The following is a 15138-nucleotide window of genomic DNA, read 5'->3' as shown; positions in this document are numbered from 1 at the left end:
AGGGTTTCACAGTGCCTCCCTTCTCTTGCTCTGCTCCCTAGTATTTCCTCCCTGCACCAAAATCCCAGTGCTCTGTGTGGCTCTTGCCTCATATCCTTTACTTCTTCCCAGTGACCCTACAAAGTAGCCTTCAGTCTGCCCCACTCTCCAGTGTCCATTTGAAACTTCCTCAAAAGGAAATGTCTTGGGCGCCTGGGTGGCGTCTGCCTTAGGCTCAGGTCATGATCCCAGCGTCCTGGGATCGAGTCCCACATCGGGAGTCTGCTTCTCCCTCTGCCCCTCCCCTCTGTTCATGATCTCTCTATCACTCTCTCTCAAATAAATAAAATTCTAAAGAAAATGTCTTTTCTGACCCTTAACCAAAGTAAGGTCCATTCGTTTCTTCCTCTACACACCTGTCTTACCAAGTCATCAAACCTGAGCAAGCTCATGAAACCCAGATGAGCTCATCAGTGTTGTTAGAGCTATTATAATTAATGCTTACCGTCTACCTTTCCGGCCTGATTGTAACTAACCGTAGTGAATGCGGGAACCAGCCTTATGTTGTTCATTGCTGCTTTGGAGTCCTACAAAACACCTGACACGCAGTCAAATACCAATAGCGGGGGAAAGAGTGCCAAACCTCATTATATTGACTGGGTCTTCGTTCAGAGAGTGAGGTCATCATATTCATTCCACGGACTGCCTAACTCATTTGTGGTCAAAGATGGAGTTTTCTAAATATTTCTGACCTGGCAGTTGACCCTGATAACAAGAACTGAGTGTGAGCTGAATGGTAGAACTTTAAAGCTGTCCAATATGGTAACCGCTAGCCCCGTGGAATACAATAAGGGTATTGTCTCAGGAGCTGCATTTCTTTTTTTCTTTTTTTTTTTTTAAAGATTTTATTTATTTATTCATAAGAGACAGAGAGAGAGAGAGGCAGAGGGAGAAGCAGGCTCCCCGCTGAGCAGGGAGCCTGATGCGGGACTCGATCCCAGGACCCTGGGATCACGACCTGAGCCGAAGGCAGACGCTTAACCATCTGAGCCACCCAGGCGCCCTCAGGAGCTGCATTTCAAATCCTCAGGAGCCCCCTGTGAGTGCGTAACTACTGTAGTGAACAGCAGGATGTAGAAGGTTCCTGCCCCATGGAAAGTTCTCCTGGGCATTGGGTCCTAACTGGGGGTGATTCCACCCCCACTGGACACTTGGCAATGTCTGAGCATTATTGATGCTCATAACTGGAGTTTGGGAGGCCGGGATGAGGGCATTTGGTGGAGGAAACTCTGCCTTAGTGAGAGAGATTCTCTCATTTGTCTTTCCCTCCATCCCTCCCTCCCTCCCTCCATCCATCCCTCCATCCATCCATCCATCATTCATCCATTTATGCATCCATCTATCATCCATCGATCATCCCTCCACCCATCCATCTGTCAATCATCTGTCATCTTATCATCTGGCTGTGTATCTATCTACTAGCAGTCACTCGGCAGTGGTTTTCAACCAGTGCTATTTCTGCTCCTCAGTGGACACCTGACAAGGTCAGGGGACACTTTTGGTTGTCACAACTGGGTATAGGGTTGCTCCTGGCATGTGGTGCGTGGAGACCAGAGATGTTGCTCAGCGCCCTACATTGCCCAGGACGCCCCGCCCTGGAGAGCCATCCAGCCCCAAATGTCTGCAGCGCTGAGGTTGAGACACCCTGATCTAAAGGGCAATACATTTTGGGGCATTTCGAGGGTGACTGTGACATTCCATCCCATCCTGGATGCAGTGTAGGGCTGCGTCTTTAACCTGGCCAGCTTTTATTGGGAACGTGTGAAGACCCACCTTTGTTCATCTTGGTGAAGCCTCACGGGAGTGACATTCAGAGCTGCAGATATCGTGCTTACAGGAACACCAAAGCTGAGCCAGGAATTCCAGGCATTTCCCTTGTGGGACATCTGCTTGTGCTGGGGGTGGGCGAGAACTTCCTGTGTTTCTTTATTCCTTCGTGATTATCCGTTCTGTATCTTTGATAGGGGACAGGATAATTCAGTAAATAACTTGTAAATAGGAGAACTGTGCTTCCAAAATGTCTCTTCTATTTTTATCTTTTAAAGCAGGACAATGTGAAATCGAATGTTGCTTGACTCAGCAAAATTTTGAGGGAGTTACTTGTTTAAAAAAAACAAAAAGCCATCTAGACAAGTAAACTCACAAAACAGCCCCCATCCCACCCAGGGCTGAGTTGAATTAGGACCAGTTTTTTTAGCTGATCTTTGAAGTAAATATTCCAAGTTAAAAAAAGAATCTTAATGAGATTATCCAAACCATACTTCTCTTCTGTAACTTTTGCATATTGAGGTATAATTCACAGGTCATAGGATTCACCCTTTCAAAATGTCCAGTTCTGTGTTTTAAGTTCAATCACAGAATTGGCACACAATTTTTTTTTTTTAAGGGCCTTTTTCCCATAAAACAGAACTTGTGTACAACAAGAATTTTAAAAACTGGCTTTTGGAAGGAGGATTGCATGCATTAGACATTTATTATTTCATACATTGTAGCTCATAATCTTTTCTGACATTACCAGGAGGGGGAAATACCAACGAAAACAAGTGAGTTTTACAATGATAAATTCATGCATTGTGGTATAGTGATGGGGTCGCTTATACACGATTTTATTTTTTTACAATAAATGCAGTACAGTACTGTAAATCTATTTTCCCTAGGATTTTATTAATCACCTTTTCTCTGTAGCTCACTTTATTGTAAGAATACAGTAAATAATACATAGAACATACAAACTATGTGGGAATCAATTGTTATAAGGAAGGCTTCTGGTCAACAGTAGGCTGTTGGTAGTTAGGTTTGGGGGGAGTCAAAAGTTACACGTGGATTTTCAACTGCATGGGGGGTCGGCTCCCCTAACTCCCGCGTTATTCAAGCGTCAGCTGTATTTTGCCATAATTCCTTAATGCATCAGTTTCATTTAATCACATAAATTTCGCTATTATGTAGATAAAACATTTCTATAGTTCACAGATTAAAAAAGAAATTGCGAAAATTATGCTGTGAAATACATCTCTGTTTTTGTCCCCTGTCCTGTCCCATGACCCCCCCCCCCCCCCAGGATCCATTTTCGCGTTCTGTATCTTTTTGCAGAACATCCTTTCAACACAGAGAAGCGACCATCGCTATGAAGAGGGGGACAGACGTTGTAATGACCAACAGAGTGCATACTTTTGGCCTCCTTAGGAATTGCATGTTTTTCAGTTGCCTTAAACATTTCCAAGCTAATTTCACCCATCCAGACAGTGCAGGAGATATAAACCCTTGGCCTTGGCTGGCTGGAGGGGAGAACGGATTCTGGAGAGCTTACGGCCGGGGGGTTCCAGGTAAAGGAGGTGCTTGCGAACACTTGGACCCCCCTCCACTCCTCCCCCTAAATTTCTCAGGATGTCCAGGTGACTCACCTGAGTCCTAGAGCCTTCCCACTGTGTAGCCGCCTCCCGTTAGGAGTCCGCTGAATTCCTTCAGACCACATCGAGCACCTGGTGAATGCAGGTCGTGTCATTTTCCACCAAGTCATGCACAGTTCCTGCATCCGGGGCCACGGGGCGGGGGGCGGGCAGTGAGGACGGGGGTGTACGATCCTCAGGCAATCTTGGGTCCGAAGCACAGTCCAGATCCCTCAGTAGCTTCTTGGCTGGGGGGTGTCACCCAAGAAGGGTTGTGGTCGGTAACTCCTCGCTACAGACCCCCTGGAGCACTTTCTGCATCTTAATATGCCACGCCGTGTGGAAGGAGGAGGAAGGAACGTGTTCCCTGGAAACCCAGTGCAGACCACAGTGGCCGGCCAAGCAGCGGGCGGAGGTGGGGGCTCTGCTCACTTCTGGGGGTGCCCCCTTTGATGTGTGGTTCTCCACAGTCGGGGCACGCATCGAGAAGGCATGCACCATGCCGTTCCTTTCCCACTTCTCTGCAGCTCTGCTAGGAAGCTCTCCCGGAGATTTCCCGTGCACCGTTGGCCTGTTGGCCGTCCTCTCTCCTGCATTTCAGGGGGGACGGGGTCTCCTGCACCCTCCATCCCTCCCCTGGAACTTGACTGCCCTGTTTCCTTAGCATCTGGGATCCCTGCGGGATAGGACAGGGAGCATCCTAATTCAGGAGACACTGCAGGTTCGGAAGAGGTGCAGGACGGGGGTGACGACCAACTGCATGGGTCTTTAACTCGGACATGGCTGTGCGTCCTTCTTGCGTGTCAGGAAGGATTCTCACTTCCCTTCCTAGCAGTAGCAGTTGGTGTTTTTAAGTGCTGTGTTTGCATGTTAAGATTCTACACACGCATGCCGTACTGGGCGCAGCTCTTGCAGGATGGGGGGTGCACACGGGCTCGGTCTTGCTCTGGTTTCTTGTTTTTTTCTCGGTGAGCCGTAACTCAGGAGTAGTTTTGACCGTCCCAGTGTTGTGTGGGCTGTTACTACATGAAGCAGGAAATTAATGTTATTGCCAAGTGGGTTTTGATGAAGTTTTACTTTCTGTTTGGGAAATAGGCTTAAAAAAGTAAATTAGTATCTGTCTCTGTCTGTTTATAAGCTAGTATCTTTCTGTCCATCTCCATCCATCCATCTGTCCATCTATCTCTTACCTATCTCATTTATCTTCTCTATCATCTATCAATGTATGTACCAACCACCTATTTATTTGTCTATATCTGTATCTGTTTATCTGCTGGCTGTCTTATCTTTCTATCCATTCATCCACCCTATCCATCCATTATTTATCTCATCTTTCCTTTATCAACCATTTATCTATCTGTCAATCATCTGCCTGTGATCTATGTGACTCTGTCTCTATCTCCGAGCTACCTATTATATTTCCCTCCATGCATCCGTCCATCTATTATCTGTCTCATTTATCTTATCAGTCAATCCATCTGTCTGTCCATCCATCCACCCACCCACCTATTCATCTGTGTATCCATCCATCCATCCCTCCATCCTTCCCTCCATCCTTCCCTCCCTCCCTCCATCCATTCATCCATCCGTCTATCCATCCATTCATCCATCCATCCATCCATCTATCCATCCATTCATCCCTCCCTCCATCCATCCATCCATCCATCTATCCATTCATTCATCCATCCATCCATCCATCCATCCATCCATCATCTATCTGTGGATCTGTGTAGCTATCATCTGACTGCATCAGTCTGTCTTTAACTCCTTTTGTGACCCTTCTTGCCCTGGAATCAGGGAACACGGTTTCTCTGTTACCCAATCAGAGTCCATTCTGTGGCACAGAATAAAGCCCTATTGTCATATCCAGATTAAATAAATAAATGAAGTGGGATTTTATATTTTGGGTGTGCCTTTGGGGAGGAGGCGGGTGTCCTGAATACAGGCACATCCAAATCAAACCCGATATCCATGTCTGTCTTTGTCTGTATTTACTTTTTCATTTTTTTTTTTTTTTTTTTAAGCAGGCTGGGAGCCCAATGTAGGGCTACACCTGAGCTGAAATCAAGAGTCATACCCTTAACTGACTCAACCACCCAGGCCACCTCCGACTTTGTCTTTGTTTAAAGAGAAATGCCTTCGCAATTATTTGTTTACATGTGAATACTTTTATATAATGGCAGTTTTGTGGGCTGATCTGCCAGGGGTTCTTTAGTTGGAATCTATCACTACCTTTTCCTTATTCTTCTCTTGTTCTTTTCCATTCCACAACATGTAAACGGGGAGGTCGTGGATTAGGTATTTAAAATCCTGTGCTAGGTTTGAATGCGCTTTTGGACCTGGGGTGTGTTGTGGTTCTTGTGTGTCCATTTGATTATGAGCTTCTTAGGAAATGAGAGACTCTCCCGTTTGTAGTTAGTTGTATGTTTATAGTGGAAGACATCGTGGGGCGCCCATCTCTGGGGAAACTCTGCTTGAAGGGAGGCTGGCGAGAGGCACCGTTCTGTCTCCGGGAGTGTGCAGTGTGAGTGGGGACGGGGGACAGAATTTCATTTCGTTCTAGTTTCTTCATTTTCGCAGTTGTCAGGCTCAGGGGCACCGGCTAGGATGGACCCGTCAATAAGTGGCACTTGCTTAAAAAACTTACAGGGACAGCAGGAAGGACATCATGAGGAGTCTTTTACAGGAAACTACAGGAAATTCCTCTTTTCGCCGCTGTCAAAAAACAGTGAAGTTATTGAACTAAATTTAGCAGTAGACTGAATGTGTGGTGGAAAAAAAAAAAAACAGGGAAAATAAAAGTTAAAAAAGAAAAAAATCAAAGTAACCTAAAAGAAACTATCCAGGAGGGAAAGAGTCATAGCAGCTGACTTGGAATCCTGTCCCTCCTTTTTTTTTTATGGTAGCAAAGGGAAGGTACACTCAGATAAGAGAAAAGGAGGCAGGTGACCTGCTCCAATCACCTCTGTCAATCACTGGACTTCCAACTAATCAGACTGAACAGGTGATCTCAGAGCAAGAGACATTTCTTACAGATGCCTTTAGCAAAATATCTGTGGTCAAATCGTGCATCTGTGGACTTAGGCGATACAGCTTCTTCTTTTTTTTTAAGATTTTATTTATTTATTTTTAGAGAGAGAGTGTGCACGGGCGGGGGGCGGGAAGGGCAGATGGAGAGGGAGAGAGAATCCCAAGGAGACTGCATGCTAAGCACAAAGCCCGATGTAGGGCTTGACACGGGGTGTGATCCCATGACCCTGAGATCATGACCCGAGCCGAAACCAAGAGTTGGATGCTTAACAGACTGCGCTACCCAGGTGCCCTGTGGTAGGGCTTCTTGAAGATGATAACATAGGATACTCGACTAGGGTGTAAGATAGAGGTGATTTTTCCTAAAATTGTTTATGTGAAATAGTGTGACTATTAATAATTTAAGACTCACAAGACGTTGTAAAATACTACACAGGAGAGTCCCCATGTGCCCACCCCCAGAGATAATAACTTCCATAATCAGAGGACATCCATAAAACCAGGAACTGGCTTCTCTGTGATCCCATTAACACCTGTGTGGACCTTATTTGGATTACACTGGAGGTCCTTTATGTATTATTATTATTTTTTTACAAATATATGGAGGTGCTTTAAATGCTCTGTGTTGCATTCCCTGTGAAATCTGAGGTATTTAGGGCCAAAGGTGTTTATGCCAGGCAGGAACATAGGACCAAGATGCCACCCTGGGATCCAGCCTTCTCCTCACTCCTGCTTCTCAGTCTGTGTGGGTTTCTCTGACTGTGCCCACATTTACAAAAGGACCTCCATTGGCTTAGGCAAGAGATACTCTGCTTGCTACTTCTATTACATGGATTTGTCCATTGGTGTATCCATGAATTCATTCATCCGCCCATTTATCCAACTAACATGTGCCCAGGAATTAATCACAAAGGTATGTAAAACATACTTGATCTACAGAACCTACTGCCACAAGTTACAAACCAATCCCAACATGGACCAAAAAAAAATGGCGGCCTCTGATACTTTGGAAGTTGGTGTGTTGACTGGAGCACTTTTGTCACGGCTAAACTTACAGAAACATTTTTCCCATGGTTCTCTAAGCAAGAGCACTTTGTACACCCTGGGCATTTCTAGTTCTCCTTGGTCCTTCCAATGCCACCTGTAGTCTTTTGTGACTTAATTTGCCAGGTGGAGTTCCATTCTCTGATATTACAGACATGGTGTAGGGAATCTGCCTCAGAATGTGGTCGACCTCATAGCATCTCTTTTCAGATGACATTTCTTCAACTGCATGTTTGTGGAAACTTCTTCATATATATTTTTTGCACATGTCAGACTTTGGAATAACGGTGATAAAGTGGGAGTGGAGGCCTCAACCCTTCTCTGTGTGCCTATAGCAATAGATTTGTCCCTAGTCCCCATAGTCCCTGGGGGATCCTTTCCCCATGGGGTATGTTCTGCCATTCAGTCAATGGTTGATAGATGTCTGCATCCAGTACCCTAAAGAATAAGGAGTAGAATCAAATGCCAACTCCATTTAATAGAGCTTGCTTAAAAAAAATCTGTCTCACCCTAAATTTTTTTTGGGGGGGCAGTTAATGTTCTTGATATAATACACATGCAACAAAATTCATGCATTTTAAGTGTTCCCATTGATGACTTGTTGACAAATGCATAGAGTTATGTAACCACCATGACATAGAACATTTATGGAGCTGACTTTCATTTTACACTGATGGAAAATTCATTTACTACCTTGGCTGAGATGCCATGTGATGGGCTTTGCATGTGTTATTTTATTTAAACCCTGTTGGGGTAAAGATTTTCTCTTTTCAGTTTTATTGAGATATTATTGACACCATTGTGTAAGTGTAAGGTGTACAGCATAAAGACTTGACAAATACTTACATATTTTGAGTAAATTACCATAATTACCACGATGTAGTTAACATCCATCTCCTTATATAGTTAAAAAAAAGTTCTTTTTCTTGTTAGGACTTGTAGGCTACTCTTTTAGCATCTAGCAGTGTTAACTGTGGTCGTCAGGTTGTATGGTAGTGCATCCAAAGGACTTAGAACTATCTTACATCTGGAACTTTGTACCTTTTGACCATCTTCATCCAGTTGCTCTACTCCCGTACTCCACCTCTGGTAACCACAAAGCTGAACTCTTTCTATGAGTTGTTTTTTCCTTTTTAGATTCCACATATAAGTGAGATCATACTTTGCCTTTGTCTCACTTACTTTACTGAGCATAATGCCCTCAAGTTCCATCCATGTTATTGCAAATGGCAGGAACCTTTCCTTCTTTTTTTAATGGCTGAATACTATTCTATTGTGTGTCTTATTGGGCAGAGGTGGATCCTATGGCCATCCTTACCTGCAACAAAGCTAAAAATGGACTTTTCTACTTTTCTATTCAGAGCTGGGGGTGTATATTGGTGAGCTTCCCAACACCAAGTGGGGAAATCTCTGCCCATTTTCTCTCCACCATCTTGATGCCTTACGACCAACACCATTAATGTTGTCTTGTGTTCGGCGCATTTAAGCTGGCTGAGCTGAGAATTGCAGCGTGCTGGTTTCGTCCACCTTGAACGAGGCTGTTGTCCTGTGTGGTCCTGTCATCTGACTGTGGCGTCCAGGGACTCCCTGCATCCCCGAGGGTAGCTCAGGCTCTGGCTGCCATGCATAAGTAACCTGTTTTGAGTTCTGCATGCTTAACAGCTGACGCTGCTCAGAGAGAGCTTGAAAGACATTGCTGACAGAAACGTGGAAAAATCTGAGTCATGGTTGGTGCTGTCTTTCACGTAGGCACAGGGAACATCCAGTTGTAGGTCAAACACTAGGGCTGAAAAGACAAACTAGGATGTAGTAAATGCAACCCAGTGATGAAAGGGCTCCTTCTCGGGGGCGGTGGATAAAGATGATCAGGAGGAACGGTACCAGAGAGAGAAAGAAGGAGGAAGGCACATGGCCTTCTTTCTGTCTCGAGAATCTGATGACGTGGCAGGACTTGTACGTTGCACTTCACTCTGTCCTCTCGGGAAGAGGAACAGTAGAAGCACAAGGACTCATGTGTTTGCCCCAGTTCACAGATCAAATAAAAAGCAAAACCTTCCACCAGATGCTGGTGTCCCCGTTGTGTGCACCTGACCCTCTGGAAACATCAATGTCTGCATAAAGACACCTAAACTTTGCCAATTCACCCTCCTTACAGCCTTCCCCCCCCTCCACGCCTCCTGGTTGGGACTTGATTCCATAGCATCTCGCCAACACGTGACTGCCTTACCCCGTTACAATTCTGTGTTTGCTTCCCAGTGACCTTCCGATGAGAATATCCTTCATCGTTTGCTGCTTCTTACACAACACTTGCTTTTCTGGGTTTTGGCTGCTCCCTCTCTGATCCTCCTCGGGTAAAATATTCATGATCGGAAACTCCACTTAAAAGCCAAGGTTACTCATCGTGGCCCCGCCCCCACCACTGCCTGAGGAGGTGAGATTTATTTCACAGCTCGGCAATTCTCATTTATAGAAAACGCTAAAACAAAATGTTTTTGCTTGAGCGCGACTCTGTGCTCTTTCTCATGTTATCGTGCGTAGGTCCAAACCCTGCGCAAGAAGAAAGGACACCTGTGGCTGTGTGGTTGCGTCGGGAGGGAGGAGAGCGTCCTTTGTCTTCTCCAGCTCTCCCTGATTCCTTTCTCCCTCTTGTTAAGGTTAATTCCCATTTTTCCAACCAGAGAGCCCTAACTGTTCACCGTTTTCCATGCTTTCTTGCCCGGGAAGACCCCTTCCCATGCGTCACTGGTTAGACACACAATGACGGAAAACGCAGCCGCCGTTTATAAGCTCACTGGGCACCAGGTACCCCGAGGCTCACACGTACAGATTTCCATTTTTCTGCCCCCCTACTTTACCTGTTCTCTAGCCAAAGATAAAATTCCTTTGGATCTTTGATCTCATACTTGCAGTAAGTGGTTGCCAGTCTGTGTGAGGGGTGGAAGGTGGACACCATGCCCCACACCGAGGCTCAGAGGAATAGGACAGCCTGGCGGCGGAGGAAGAGGATGCATTTGGGTTGGAAATGTCCCACCAGGGTACAAACGAGGGTTGGATTTCCTTGCATATGTATAGTGGTTGCAATTTTTAAATTTCACCCCCGTCTCAGCCCTCTATCCCTTTATATCCTACCCAAATAGGTATCTATTCCCATATCATATGGGGATATATCCCATTTTCCAATCCTTAGCAAATTTTAAAATACAGACCCAAGTGCTTTGAGCAGGCATTAGCGTGTTAAAGAGCCTTTTTCATGAGCGTCTCGTGCCTGATACCTTCGTCTTTATCTAGAAACCCCGAAGAGAAAAGCCACGTTGCAGAAATGTCTACCATACTTTCCCATTCTAGCTGTCCTTGTATGCATGCGTGCGTATGCGTGTGGTCTCCACCATGCCTCATGTGTACAAATGATGGCCAGCCCTCCCTCCAGTTAAACATTTCAGAGGCAGGTGATTGTCTTCGTTGACGTGTGCATTATATGTTCCCTCACCTGAAACTTTCAGAACAGAGCTTCTCGCAAATACTGTCCCCGGCCATATACTAGGGCTGGGAGCTGCCGAAGCTGACGGTTTCTCTTAAGGTCCTGACGCAGCCTCGTGTGCTGTCTCCCCTCTAGGCACCGGGACGTTCGGACGGGTGCAGCTGGTCAAGGACAAGACGGCCAAGCATTTCTTTGCCCTGAAGGTGATGAGCATCCCCGACGTCATCCGCCTAAAGCAGGAACAGCATGTACACAACGAGAAGTCGGTGCTGAAGGAAGTCAGCCACCCATTCCTGGTCAAGCTGTGAGTCCCTCCCCACTGCCTTCTCCTGGTCCTCACCCTCTCTTGAGATCCCAGGCGGGGCGGAGTGAGCTCACAGCTGACCCTCAGGCTGGCCGGGTCCAGGGAGAAAGGTGCTGTTGGGACCAGTGCGTCCCCCTGGGCCTTGCTTCCCTCCTGGCTGAGCAGAACATACGTAAGGACATGGGTGGTCCTACCAGACACCTTGTTCCCCTTGTCCCCTTCAGGGTCACCGTCACCAGCTCCTGTTTAGTCATCGGCTCAGCCTCATTCATGCAGGCCACTCCTTGGGTTTCTCGCGGATGACTATGTATCTCCATTTAGATGCATCACAGATGTGTCCAGTTGAGGGTGCCCTGCACTGAACGAATAAATCCCTGTCCTCCCACGCTATTTACTAGTAGAGAGTAAGACCATTCTGCACCCAAGTGCCAGGGATAGGATGCCCAGATATGTCTCTCTTTCCCAATCCACGGTGTGGGTGCCTTCCAACCAGGGTCCATGTCTCCCCTCTGCCATCTTCTTCTCGTTCTTTCTCATTCCCACCCCACAGCTCATGGCCTGATCTGGGGCCCCCTGTCTTCTGCCCTGATGTTTGACCCTGGCCTCCCACCTGGTGTTGCCCTCCCAGCCTTGCTTCCTTCCAAGGCATTCTTCACCTTCCAGTGGTGGTGGTCCTCCCCAGATACCTGTCTGGTGACCTTCATTTGTACCTACAGATCCGCAGGGAATTGTGAGGTATGCAGAACCCGGCCCCAGCCACGTAGGGATCATCGTGAACTGACCCCTGGGTTTACCTTCTGTTCGCTCTCTCTTTCTCTACACCCTGCCGCCTGTTGTCCCATCAGGGAAAGCCACCTGTGGTAGAAGGGGGCAGATGCCGTCCTCGTGATCCCTTGCCTCTCGTGGGCCACCCCTCCCCTGCAATGCCTCCTTCCTATGTGTCTCTGCACTGGGCATCCCTCACCAGACCAACTCCAGCCCTTCTTCTCTGATACACCTGTCCACACGCAGAGATGGGAGCCCTTTGTCACGGCTCTGGAATGTCTCCCATGCACACGGACTCTGTGAAGGATGCCTCTAAATGCAAAGCTGCCGGAGGAGCCCTCCCATCCTCCAAGCCCGAAAGGGCATCTTACCCAGAGTCCCTACTCTGTTGCATGTTTAATGAGGAGGAGAAAGGAATAGGCTGAATTTTTTGTGGTTTTACTTTCCTTTTATGGAGCTGCAGGTGATCTTGTGCCGATAAGGAGGGGTCAGGTGCGTCTCAGGGTTTCAAGTCACGGAAACAAAAGTAGCCGGTGATTCGGGGACTCCACGCCGCTCACTCACCACATGTGATTCTCCCATTTGGTCCGCGGTGGAACAACACTTATAAAAACGAGTACATTAGATCTTCCTTTGGAATTTGGGAAAGCTTCTAGTTATGTCTCTTGGAGGAACTAAAATAGTGATTCTGGGGAGGATCTTTAGCTCTCTAGGGTTTTAAATAAATATTATCTACGGGAGACCTGGACTCCTTTATGATATTGCCAAATTGTGGTGACACGTCTCTGGCTTCCTTCCAAAGGCAGGGAGTTTCCGGCCAACGACTTTGTGGTTGAGAAGACACAGTGACCATGTGTCGACGCATGATGGGCTTTGTGATTCAAAAATCGGAGTGCAGATCACATTCGAATGTAGTCTTTATACATGTCAGGTTCAACAAAGGGTGTGGCTGAGAAGTAGGAATGTTTCCTCATCATTAAATCTACACGGAATTTGAGGAACAATTTGATAGTCTTCTCAAAGGGATTATACTCACAGGTTTTGAGAAAATGTGGCAGGACCTCATTTAAAAATCTGTACTAATTTTGAGCAATTTTTGGTTTTTCCCCCACAGTACTGAGCACACAAAACGAGGCACGTTGTCGTGTCTGTTCTCCTGAAATGCTCAGGATCTAGGGAAATTATTATCAACAACAGATCCTTTGAAGACTATAAATTTCCAGGTGACCTTTATCCAAAAATTATGGAAAATAAGTTTGTCCACTGGGGATGCCGTAACTCAATACCATGAAGTAGGGGACTTAAACAACACACATCTATTTCCCATAGTCCTGGAGGCTGGGAGTCTGAGATCCAGGTGGGGCTGAGGCCAGGAGTATGAAATCCAGGTGGTGCTGAGGCTGGGAGTGTGAGATCCAGGCAGGGCTGAGGCTGGTTCCTCCTGAGGCTTCTCTTCTTGGCATGTAGACCCCATGTTCTCTCTGTGTTCTCACATGGTCGTCCCTCTGTGCATATCTGTGTCCTCATCCCCTCTTCTTCTTCTTCTTCTTCTTCTTTTTTTTTTCTTAAGATTTTATGTATTTGTTTGAGAGAGAGAGACAGCACAAGCAGGGGGAGAGGCAGAGGGAGAGTCCTATGGGATCAGGGTATACTCTACTGACCTCATTATACCTTAATCCCCTCTTTAAAGACCGCATCTCCAAATACAGTCCCCATTCTGAGGTCCTAGGGTTAGGGCTTCAACATGTGAATTTTGGGGGGATATAATTCAGCTGTAACAGCTATTTAGTGACTTGCCCAGAGTAGATCTCTCAGAGCACGTGGATCTTACTATATTTCTAGCACTTGGTTTTTTCTGTGCATTCTCACTTCAGTGACCAGGTGTTGTCTAAACACTGGGTATAAGTTGAGCTAGTGAAATCAGGCTCTGGAAGTTCTCCGAACATAGCATGGAGAGCACACTGTATCCGGATGGGAGCATGGGGTGTCCAGGGCCACATGAGGAAGGACACGTATTAGTGGGAAAAGACCATCAGTGAAAAATGTATTTAATCCCCCAGCTGTGCAGTTTGTCTTGTGAATGGAGGTCGCTTCACCCAACATCTGCTTCCCATACTATGTGGAAATAGGGATCTTCCCATACTTTCTGGAAACATGCCCCAGGTTTTGCTTGCGTTTCTTGAGGTCACGTGGAACGCTGATGATTCCAGGTGTCAAGCTGAGCAACCATTACTTGGGAGTTTGAAGTTGGAGTTGAGTGACTTGGCAAGTCCGCCGGTGCCATTATCCGAGTTCAACATGTGAACTGCTCTTGTTGTATTTTTGTGAAGATGCTGGGGGATTCATTAAATGCACATTTGAGCACACGTTCTGTTCAGGGATAAAGCTGTTCTGAAGGTCAGCTCAGCCCGTGGAGATAATTTTAGAAGAGCTGGGTAGCTTACTGTCTGGGGTGCAAAATCAGGATTTCTCTGGGACAGAGGCTTGGGGTCTGCCCAAACCCCAGTCTCCCACATCTGTTCATTGCCCTTTGGGCGTGTAGAAATTGCTGGTGTCCTAGAGTTGTTTGACCCCAAAACAGGGGTTCTCCACCTTGGCACTGTTGACCTCGGGGAACCAGATCATTCTCTGTGGTGGGGTTGCTCTGTGTAATGTAGGAAAGTTAACAGCATCCCCGCGCTCCCCCTGATCAGGGCCAGTAGCACGCTATCCCCAGTGCTGACAACCAAAAATGTCTCTAGACATAGACAAAACAACCTCTTAGGGGGTGAAATAGTCCACAGTTGCAGACCACTGCTAAAGATCAATAGACAGATGATAGATAGTAATACATTGATAGATTTGATGGAAGGATGGAGAGGTACATGTACATGTATAGTGGATATGATGGTGGGATGGATGGATGGGTGGAAGGAACAAAGAAAGGAAGGCAGAGAAGGTAGATAGGTAGAACAGATAGATGACAGATAAATGATGTGTAGATATTTGATATAGATGATATAGACATGATAGATAATAGATACATAGATGATAGATATAATAGATGTATGGATGGATAGATAAATATGGATGGATGGATGATGGATGGATAG

General features: G+C 46.4%; 1 protein-coding gene across 1 annotated transcript in view; it reads left to right on the top strand.

The window, feature by feature from the left end:
- Positions 1-15138, top strand: part of PRKX (protein kinase X-linked) — a 78347-nt gene that overhangs the window by 17657 nt on the left and 45552 nt on the right. The window contains exon 2 of the mRNA XM_032391159.1: positions 11113-11281. Coding sequence (XP_032247050.1) covers positions 11113-11281 — 169 coding nt within the window. The remainder of the gene's footprint in view (positions 1-11112; positions 11282-15138) is intronic.

This window comes from Phoca vitulina, unplaced genomic scaffold, assembly GCF_004348235.1.
Source record: "Phoca vitulina isolate PV1807 unplaced genomic scaffold, GSC_HSeal_1.0 scaffold60, whole genome shotgun sequence".
Taxonomy (NCBI): Eukaryota; Metazoa; Chordata; class Mammalia; order Carnivora; family Phocidae; genus Phoca; species Phoca vitulina.
The sequence above is the reverse complement of the archived record's forward strand: the minus strand, read 5'-3'. Positions and strand labels throughout refer to the sequence as shown.